Source organism: Nerophis lumbriciformis, linkage group LG02, assembly GCF_033978685.3.
Source record: "Nerophis lumbriciformis linkage group LG02, RoL_Nlum_v2.1, whole genome shotgun sequence".
In the NCBI taxonomy this organism is placed as follows: Eukaryota; Metazoa; Chordata; class Actinopteri; order Syngnathiformes; family Syngnathidae; genus Nerophis; species Nerophis lumbriciformis.
Genome location: NC_084549.2, coordinates 4,263,360 through 4,275,000, shown reverse-complemented (window position 1 = coordinate 4,275,000; position 11,641 = coordinate 4,263,360). Strand labels below are relative to the sequence as shown.

The window sequence follows — 11,641 nt, the reverse complement described above, 5'->3', positions numbered from 1 at the left end:
CAATATTAACTATATGTGTTAAACATGCTTGTATTATCTTTAAACACCTTTAACTTGTTAACAATATTAACTATATGTGTTAAACATGCTTGTATTATCTTTAAACACCTTTAACTTGTTAACAATATTAACTATATGTGTTAAACATGCTTGTATTATCTTTAAACACCTTTAACTTGTTAACAATATTAACTATATGTGTTAAACATGCTTGTATTATCTTTAAACACCTTTAAGTTGTTAACAATATTAACTATATGTATTAAACATTCTTGTATTATCATTAAACACCTTTAATTTATTAACAATATTAACTATATGTGTTAAACATGCTTGCATTATCTTTAAACACCTTTAAGTTGTTAACAATATTAACTATATGTATTAAACATTATTGTATTATCATTAAACACCTTTAATTTATTAACAATATTAACTATATGTGTTAAACATGCTTGTATTATCTTTAAACACCTTTAACTTTTTAACAATATTAACTATATGTGTTAAACATACTTGTATTATCATTAAACACCTTTAATTTGTTAACAAAAACATATATTTCATAAATAAGTAAATATAAATTATATATATGAATGAGGTAGATCCCCACGACTTGATCAATTGAAAAGTAGCTCGCCTGCAGAAAAAGTGTGAGCACCCCTGCAATAGACGCTACAGTAGAGGCTGGGGTTGCGAGACCTGTTGTGGCTCAATATTGGTCCATATATAAGGCGCACCGGATTATAAGGCGCACTGTCGGCTTTTGAGAAAATTGGAGGTTTTTAGGTGCGCCTTATAGTGCGGAAAATACGGTAATCAATGTCAGGTTGTGACGTTGATTTGACCATTGAATTTGGTCATTTCCCAACCAATATTCTACAACACAAATACAACATTGAAACAACATGCTTTTTGATGACTTTTAATCAATGTTGGGTTGTGACGTTGATTTGACCATTGAAATTTGGTCATTTCCCAACCAATATTCTACAACACAAATACAACATTGAAACAACATACTTTTTGACAACGTTTAATCAATGTTGGGTTCTGACGTTGATTTTAACATTGGATTTGAGTCATTTCCCAACCAATATTCTACAAGACAAATACAACGTTGAAACAACATGCTTTTTGACGACGTTTAATCAATGTCAGGTTGTGACGTTGATTTGACCACTGAAATTTGGTCATTTTCCAACCAATATTCTACAACACAAACATTGAACAACATGCTTTTTGACAATATTCTACAACACAAATACAACATTGAAACAACATACTTATTGACAACGTTTAATCAATGTTGGGTTCTGACGTTGAATTGACCATGGCACATTCGGTCGTTTCCCAACCAATATTCTACAACACAAATACAACGTTGAAACAACATGCTTTTTGACGACGTTTAATCAATGTTGGGTTCTTACGTTGGTTTGACCGTTGAAATTTGGTCATTTTTCCAACCAATATTCTACAACACTAATACAACATTGAAACAACATGCTTTTTGACGACGTTTAATCAATGTTGGGTTCTTACGTTGGTTTGACCGTTGAAATTTGGTCATTTTTCCAAACAATATTCTACAACACAAATACAACGTTGAAACAACATGCTTTTTGACAACCTTTAATCAATGTCAGGTTGTGACGTTGATTTGACCACTGAAATTTGGTCATTTTCCAACCAATATTCTACAACACAAACATTGAAACAACATGCTTTTTGACAATATTCTACAACACAAATTCAACGTTGAAACAACATACTTATTGACAACGTTTAATCAATGTTGGGTTCTGACGTTGATTTTAACATTGAATTTGAATAATTTCCCAACCAATATTCTACAACACAAATACAACGTTGAAACAACATGCTTTTTGACAACGTTTAATCAATGTTGGGTTGTGACGTTGATTTGATCACTGAAATTTGGTCATTTTCCAACCAATATTCTACAACACAAACATTGAAACAACATGCTTTTTGACAATATTCTACAACACAAATACAACATTGAAACAACATGCTTTTTGACGACGTTTAATCAATGTTGGGTTCTTACGTTGGTTTGACCGTTGAAATTTGGTCATTTTTCCAACCAATATTCTACAACACAAATACAACGTTGAAACAACATGCTTTTTGACAACGTTTAATCAATGTCAGGTTGTGACGTTGATTTGACCACTGAAATTTGGTCATTTTCCAACCAATATTCTACAACACAAACATTGAAACAACATGCTTTTTGACAATATTCTACAACACAAATACAACATTGAAACAACATGCTTTTTGACGACGTTTAATCAATGTTGGGTTCTTACGTTGGTTTGACCGTTGAAATTTGGTCATTTTTCCAACCAATATTCTACAACACAAATACAACGTTGAAACAACATGCTTTTTGACAACGTTTAATCAATGTCAGGTTGTGACGTTGATTTGACCACTGAAATTTGGTCATTTTCCAACCAATATTCTACAACACAAACATTGAAACAACATGCTTTTTGACAATATTCTACAAGACAAATACAACATTGAAACAACATACTTATTGACAACGTTTAATCAATGTTGGGTTCTGACGTTGAATTGACCGTTGAAATTTGGTCATTTTCCAACCAATATTCTACAACACAAATACAACATTGAAACAACATGCTTTTTGACGATGTTTAATCAATGTTGGGTTCTTACGTTGGTTTGACCGTTGAAATTTGGTCATTTTCCAACCAATATTCTACAACACAAATACAACATTGAAACAACATGCTTTTTGACAATATTCTACAACACAAACATTGAAACAACATGCTTTTTGACAACCAGGTTGTGACGTTGATTTGACCATTGAAATTTGGTTATTTCCCAACCAACAACGTGGATCCCACGTCAGACATCAACGTTGTCTCAATTTACTAATACGACTATTTTGCGTCGTTGCCTAGAAGTCAGTTTTAAAGGACATGTACGTATAATCAACGTTGTGTCTTGGGCCTGCTGGGATGTTATTTACATCACAGTGATCAGCCACCTTTTTACTATCTTTCATTGTTGTTCCTTCTACTTCTACACTTTATTAAGTTAAAGTAGCAATGATTGTCACACACACACACTAGGTGTGGCGAAATTATTCTCTGCATTTGACCCATCACCCTTGTTCACCCCCTGGGAGGTGAGGGGAGCAGTGAGCAGCAGTAGTGGCCGCGCCCGGGAATCATTTTTGGTGATTTAACCCCCAATTCCAACCCTTGATGCTGAGTGCCAAGCAGGGAGGTAATGGCTCCCATTTTTACAGTCTTTGGTATGACTCGGCCGGGGTTTGAACTCACAACCTACCCATCTCAGGGCGGGCACTCTAACCACTATGCTTTGCTGATGCCAGGAGGGATCCATTGTGGTTGTCTACGGCCCTGCATTTCAAGTTTGCGTGTGCATGCAGTTGCCAAAACAGCAGAATATGTTTAAAAATGACATCATTGCGTGGCTTCTGGCGCTGAAAGGTAAACATTTACATTCAGACCAGCAGTCAGCACACGGATCTTTACATGGCGGTTACCTGGCGGGGCTGTTAGGCTCCAGGCCACAACTGTCTGACCTTTTTGTCTTTTCTGGCAAGTGGCCCGTTAGCCGTCAGTGTAATTGGACGGGAGAGCCTGCAGGCGGTTGTGAGGAGGCTTGAAGACGTCATTGGGCTATTGAAGTGTTTACTCAGGCCTTTTGTTGACCCTACACACATTTAACAAACGACTTGTTTTTTTCCCCCCTCCACCTTGTCTCACAGGATTTGAATTCGTACAAGAGTTACCCACACCCACTTTCCAGTTTGGAGGCAAGAAGGGCAACAGTGTGACTGCATTGGTCTTCAAGCGTGTACGTTGATATTTTGAAATAAATTAATCTTTTTTTGTCTTCTGCGAATCTTTAAAAAGCATTAAAAGTCATTTGATATTACGAAAATTAAGGCCTTAAACTACACTTACATTTTTTTCCCCCTATCATTCACAATCCTTATGCAAGACATTCCACATACAGTACATGACACACCTTCTCATTCAATACTTTATTTTCATGACTATTTACATTGTAGATAGTCACATCAAAACTATGAATGAACACACGTGGAGTTATGTACTTAACAAACAATTGGGGACAATTTCTCATATTCTTTCTGTTTCTTTCAATATTGCAATATTTTTCTCTCGAAATTATTACTTTTAAATGCAAAATGGTGACATTTGTCATATAAGATTCTGACTTGTATCACAATATTGCCAAATTTTTTGTCGTTCTTGTAAAATAGTGACATTTTTTTGCGTACAATTATGACTTTTGTTATCATTTTGCCCAGCAAAATCCCGATTATTATTATATTGCAAACTTTTTAAAGTTTTCTTATGAAATGGTAACATTTGTCATGTGAAATTCTGACTTTTATCACAATATTGCCATTTTTTTTAGTACAATTGTGACTTTTGTCATAATTTTGCAAAGTAAAATTCCGATTATTGTTATATTGCAAACAATTTTAAGTTTTCTTATAAAATGGTATCACAATACTGCCAATTTTTTGGTAATTCTTGTAAAATAGTGAAATTTTTTGAGTACAATTATGACTTGTCATAATTTTGCCCAGCAAAATTCCGATTATTATTAAGTATGTAAGTATATATGTCATGTAGTAACACTCATAATAACATGTAATATATACATGATGTAAGTATATATGTAGTATCTAGTAACATTCATAATAACATGTAATATATACATGATGTACATATATATATGTAGTATCTAGTAACATTCATAATAACATGTAATATATACATGATGTAAGTATATATGTCGTGTAGTAACATTCATAATAACATGTAATATATACATGATGTAAGTATATATGTCATGTAGTAACATTCATAATAACATGCAATATATACATGATGTAAGTATATACATCATGTAGTAACATTCATAATAACATGTAATACATACATGATGTAAGTATATATGTCATGTAGTAACATTCATAATAACATGTAATATATACATGATGTAAGTATATATGTCATGTAGTAACATTCATAATAACATGTAATATATACATGATGTAAGTATATATGTCATGTAGTAACATTCATAATAACATGTAATATATACATGATGTAAGTATATATGTCATGTAGTAACATTCATAATAAAATGTAATATATACATGATGTAAGTATATATGTCATGTAGTAACATTCATAATAACATGTGATATATACATGATGTAAGTATATATGTCATGTAGTAACATTCATAATAACATGTAATATATACATGATGTAAGTATATATGTCATGTAGTAACATGCATAATTACATTTAATATTTACCTATTTTGATCATTTTAAGCATATGTAGCGCATTCATTAAAAAAAAAAAGCATCACATTTGCTTTTTTTTCATCACTGATTATAACTCACTGTAGACTTTGAGTCAACAAACATCACTTAATAATAAAAATAATAATAGATTTTATTTGTAACAAAAAAAAACACTTTACATTGAGTAAACAACCTCAAAGTGCTACAGTGTATTAAAAAAAATAAATACAAAAATAAAAAGATAATAAAAAATAAAAAAAAATAAAAACTAGAACAGCCAAATAGCTAAAACTAGTATGCATATATCTTTAAAAAAGGCTTTTTTTTTTTTTTTTTTAAAGAAGGGTTTTTAAGCCTTTTTTAAAAGCATCCACAGTCTGTGGTGCCCTCAGGTGGTCAGGGAGAGCGTTCCACACACTGGGAGCGGCGGAGCAAAAACCCGGTCTCCCACTGTTCGTAGCTTTGTCCTCGGAGGTTGGAGGAGGTTAGCCTGTCCGGAGCCGAGGTGTCGTGTGGAGGATTTGGGGGTGAGCAGTTCTTTGAGGTAGAGGGGGGGGCATTTCCATGGAGGCACTGGGAGACTTTGTATTCAATCCTGAGTGGAACAGGAAGCCAGTGAAGGGATTTGAGAGTTGGTGTGATGTGGTCGTATTTCCGCACTCTCTAACTGTACAATGTCTGCTGTCAATAGACTGCTAGGATGTTCATATATTCCGTGATGACCTCATCCCCACCCGGAAGACTCGTCAAAGGAACCGTTTGAAAAAATGTCAAAGCGATTCCAAGGAATTGATGTGCTGTTCAGAACCGGTTTTTGATTCCCATCCTTACGGGTGCTGCTTTTGTGCAGATGGCAGAGGTTGGAGTCCCTACAGCCACCATGGCAGAGGGCGGGACTAGTGTGAGGGTAATGTCAGGAAAGGTATTTGGCGCTGCGGGCAAAAGACGCACAAAGGAATTGATGATGCAACTTTTATTTGTGCAACAGGCGGATGTGAAAATCAGGAAACGATACATGGCAGTCATGGATGCACGCTGTAAGACGATATCGCAGGGGTGTCAGACGCACTTTCGGCCCACGGACACTTTTAATCCGGCCCGCGAGATGACTTTGTCTAAGTCTACGATGACTTTGCCAAGTATAAAAATGAGCTGCAATTTTTTTGAATGAAAGAACCTGCTGTTCTAAATGTCTCCACTAGATGTCGCAATAGCAATTCCAAGTGTAACCCACTGTCAGGTTCAAACACTGATGACATCTATTAAACAAGACAAGAAGCAAGGAATCATGCAGAGATAGAAAGACGTTATTTGGGCTGTACTCTAGTTCCAGATCCAAACTTCGCTCTAAAGTCTAGCCTGACTTTTATCACAATATTGCCAATTTTTTTGTCAGAGTTTGTTGGTGACGAACCCCAAGATGCAGAGATGACGGCAGGCATTGAGCGAGAAAACGTGATTTAATTAAACACTATGGCAAAAAAACAAACAAAAGGCGCGCACAAGGCGGAGAACAAACTTGGCTATGAAATAAAATAGCACAAAAACTAACTGTCGACAAGAAACAAAAACACTTACTGTGACACGAAGGAACTATGACAAGAGCAGAGTGAACAAAAGTAGACAGAGCTACAACAACAATTATTATGACAGGTAGTAGTGACAACAAGGATTAGCGACAATGACAATAATCCAGCCCTGACTGGAGGGCAGGGCAGGTTTAAAATAGCAGCTGGCTGATTGACACCAGGTGTGGCCAGGTGCCAATCAGCCACAGCTGAGGGGACACAGCACTCAGGGAGACAAACAGGAAACAGAACCAAAACAAGAGCGCTGACAGGAAATACTACACACACAGAGGAAAAACTAAAACACAACCAAATTGTCAGGGGCAAGCCTGACATTTTTTTGTCTTTCTTGGAAAATAGTGACATTTTTTGAGTACAATTATGACTTTTGTCATAATTTTGCCAAGTAAAATTCCGATTATTATTATATTGCCAACATTTTTAAGTTTTCTTATAAAATGGTGACATTTGTCCTAAAAAATTATGACTTTTATCACAATACTGCCAATTTTTTTTGTCGTTCTTGTAAAATAGTGACATTGTTTGAGTACAATTATGACTTTTGTCATAATTTTGCAAAGTAAAACTCCGATTATTATTATATTGCCAACATTTTTAAGTTTTCTTATAAAATGGTGATATTTGTCATATAAAATTTGGACTTTTATCACAATATTGCCAATTTTTTTGTTGTTCTTGTAAAAGAGTGACATTTTGTGAGTACAATTATGACTTTTGTCATAATTTTGCAAAGTAAAATTCCGATTATTATTATATTGCAAATTTAAGCATAAAACAAAATAGAACAAACAACAGATGTAGAAACACACATTTTATACAATGGAGTTCAGGGTGCGCATCGTGCCGTTAACCAATTGCGAGCACTGCACGGAATTCTAACGACAAAGATGATGGTCAAGTTGACTGAAGTCACAACAAAATGAGGCATAATAATGTGTTCATTCCACGACTGTATATATCGGTATTGGTTGATATCGGAATCGGTAATTAAGAATTGGACAATATCGGAATATATCGGGAAAAAAGCCATTATTGGACATCTCTAACAGTAAAGGTGTTTTCACGGTAGCGTTTGCAGCAGATTTAATCGTCACGTCCCCCACGCTTTCCAAGGTGTTTGAATGCAACTGTCATTAAAGCCATTAAAGCGTGTTGACGAAGAAGGAGCTGAAAGGGCTGAGTAATGTGCACGCCTGATGCGGTTCTTGCTTTTCACATGGAACCTCTTAGCTCTGATGAGCACTTGGCTGCAGAATGAAGAAAATGTTGGTTTGGAACCAGGAGAGGATTCCCACGTCATGTGGCATTAAGAGCCTTTCATTTGTGAACGGACTCCGTGTGCAACACACCCTCTTTCTCTCAGCGGAGTGTATTTGTGGTGATTGCCCAGCCAAAAAGGGGGAAAAATGTGTTTCCTGTTAAAAAAAGCTCAATGAGAAAAGGTGAAGTTTTACACAACCCCCCCCCCCCTCTCCCGCTCGTGCTGTAAACGACCTGTCGTAAATTTCCCAAAACAAACATGGTCGTCGGGGTCTTGCAGACCTGGTAACAGACAACTAAGATGACTATTTTTGGACAAATTATATTTTACAACCTTTTATTTTTGAAGCTGAGTATACTGCTGCTTATAGAAGCGAGCAGGAAGGAAGAGTGAGACGTTGGAGCAGACAGAAGCCAGGAGAGGGCGATGAAAGTGATTTTGACGTTTTAAATATGGAACTTGGAGACAAGCTTTTTTGACATAAATGGAGTGCTTACCCAAATAAACTGGAAAAAACGTCCCCGGCCAGCTGGACCAGAAGTACAAGTGTCCATGGAGTGAGTCACTTTATTATTGATCATGATACACATCATGTGTGTTAGTACAACTACACTACATACACTGTCTGGCTAGCTGAGTACAAACAAAACATGAAACAAAACTTTACAGATACTGTAACATGATTGTTGATGTTTTTCACTCAGTACAGATTGGTGTTCTATCACAGTGTTGTGTGTTACAAACTCAAACGTGTTGTTCTAGAAGCTTGCTTATCTCTTGCCGTAGTTAGCTTTTACGGCTAATACCGTAGCACGCTGATGTGTTAATACGCTAGAAAAATAGTTCCTCAGTGTTCACTCTTACAATACCAATCAGTCCAGTCCATAGTGGATCTAACATAATAGTGTGAGAGTCCAGTCCATAGTGGATCTAACATAATAGTGTGAGAGTCCAGTCCATAGTGGATCTAACATAATAGTGAGAGTCCAGTCCATAGTGGATCTAACATAATAGTGAGAGTCCAGTCCATAGTGGATCTAACATAATAGTGAGAGAGTCCAGTCCATAGTGGATCTAACATAATAGTGTGAGAGTCCAGTCCATAGTGGATCTAACATAATAGTGTGAGAGTCCAGTCCATAGTGGATCTAACATAATAGTGAGAGTCCAGTCCATAGTGGATCTAACAAAATAGTGAGAGTCCAGTCCATAGTGGATCTAAAATAATAGTGTGAGAGTCCAGTCCATAGTGGATCTAACATAATAGTGTGAGAGTCCAGTCCATAGTGGATCTAACATAATAGTGTGAGAGTCCAGTCCATAGTGGATCTAACATAATAGTGTGAGAGTCCAGTCCATAGTGGATCTAACATAATAGTGAGAGTCCAGTTCATAGTGGATCTAACATAATAGTGTGAGAGTCCAGTCCATAGTGGATCAAGCAAAATAGTGTGAGAGTCCAGTCCATAGTAGATCTAACATAATAGTGTGAGAGTCCAGTCCATAGTGGATCTAACATAATAGTGAGAGTCCAGTCCATAGTGGATCTAACATAATAGTGTGAGAGTCCAGTCCATAGTGGATCTAACATAATAGTGTGAGAGTCCAGTCCATAGTGGATCTAACATAATAGTGTGAGAGTCCAGTCCATAGTGGATCTAACATAATAGTGTGAGAGTCCAGTCCATAGTGGATCTAACGTAATAGTGTGAGAGTCCAGTCCATAGTGGATCTAACATAATAGTGTGAGAGTCCAGTCCATAGTGGATCTAACATAATAGTGTGAGAGTCCAGTCCATAGTGGATCTAATATAATATTGTGAGAGTCCAGTCCATAGTGGATCTAATATAATATTGTGAGAGTCCAGTCCATAGTGGATCTAACATAATAGTGTGAGAGTCCAGTCCATAGTGGATCTAACATAATAGTGTGAGAGTCCTGTCCATAGTGGATCTAACATAATAGTGAGAGTCCAGTCCATAGTGGATCTAACATAATAGTGAGAGAGTCCAGTCCATAGTGGATCTAACATAATAGTATGAGAGTCAAGGCCATAGTGGATCTACCATAATAGTGTGAGAGTCCAGTCCATAGTGGATCTAACGTAATAGTGTGAGAGTCCAGTCCATAGTGGATCTAACATAATAGTGAGAGTCCAGTCCATAGTGGATCTAACATAATAGTGAGAGTCCAGTCCATAGTGGATCTAACATAATAGTGTGAGAGTCCAGTCCATAGTGGATCTAACATAACAGTGTGAGAGTCCAGTCAATAGTGGATCTAACATAATAGTGTGAGAGTCCCTGACCCTAACCCTAACCCTAACCCTAACCCTAACCTAACCCTAACCAACTATTTTTCTTTATGCCTAACCCTAACCCTAATCCTAATCCTAATCCTAATCCTAATCCTAATCCTAATCCTAACTTTAAACCTAACCCTAACCCCAACCCCAACCCTAACCATAACCCTAACCATAACCCTAACCATAACCCTAACCCTCTAACCCTAACCCTAACCCGAACCCTAACCCTAACCCTAACCCCAACCCTAACTCCAACCCTAACCCTAACCCTAACCCTAATCCTAACCCTAACCCTAACCCTAACCCCAACCCCAACTCTAACCCCAGTCTTAAACTCAACCCCAACCCTAAACCCAATGCTAACCCTAACCCTAACCCTAAGGCTAACCCTAACCCTAATCCTAATCCTAATCCTAATCCTAATCCTAATCCTAATCCTAATCCTAACTTTAAACCTAACCCTAACCCCAAACCCAACCCTAACCATAACCCTAACCATAACCCTAACCCTCTAACCCTAACCCGAACCCTAACCCTAACCCTAACCCCAACCCTAACTCCAACCCTAACCCTAACCCTAGCCCTAACCCTAACCCCAACCCCAACCCCAACCCTAACCCTAACCCTAACTCTAACCCCAGTCTTAAACTCAACCCCAACCCTAAACCCAACGCTAACCCTAACCCTAAACCTAACCCTAACCCCAACTTGAACCCCAACCCTAACCCTAACCCTAACCCCAGTCTTAAATTCAACCCCAACCCCAACCCTAACCCTAACCCTAGCCCTAACCCTAACTCCAACCCTAACCCTAACCCTAACCCGAACCCTAACCCTAACCCTAACCCCAACCCTAACTCCAACCCTAACCCTAACCCTAACCTAGTAGAAAAATGTGGAAATGGTGGAAGTTTGAAAAAACTTGGGGTTCAAGTTGGGGTTAGGGTTAGGGTTAGGGTTAGGGTTAGCGTTGGGTTTAGGGTTGGGTTTGAGTTTAAGACTGGGGTTAGAGTTAGGGTTAGGGTTAGGGTTGGGGTTGGGGTTGGGGTTAGAGTGGAAGAAGTAGTGAAAAGGGTGAAAATAGGGTTTGAATAAACGG

At 37.2% G+C, this 11,641-nt stretch overlaps 1 protein-coding gene across 2 annotated transcripts in view; it reads left to right on the top strand.

Annotated features, from left to right (window-relative positions):
* eef1akmt2 (EEF1A lysine methyltransferase 2) overlaps positions 1-3,928 on the top strand; it is a 20,146-nt gene extending 16,218 nt beyond the window's left edge. For both annotated transcript variants that reach the window (XM_061932051.1, XM_061932140.1), the window contains exon 6: positions 3,803-3,928. In XM_061932051.1, coding sequence (XP_061788035.1) covers positions 3,803-3,900 — 98 coding nt within the window. In that variant the 3' untranslated portion in view covers positions 3,901-3,928. The remainder of the gene's footprint in view (positions 1-3,802) is intronic.
* Positions 3,929-11,641: the final 7,713 nt, after the last annotated feature.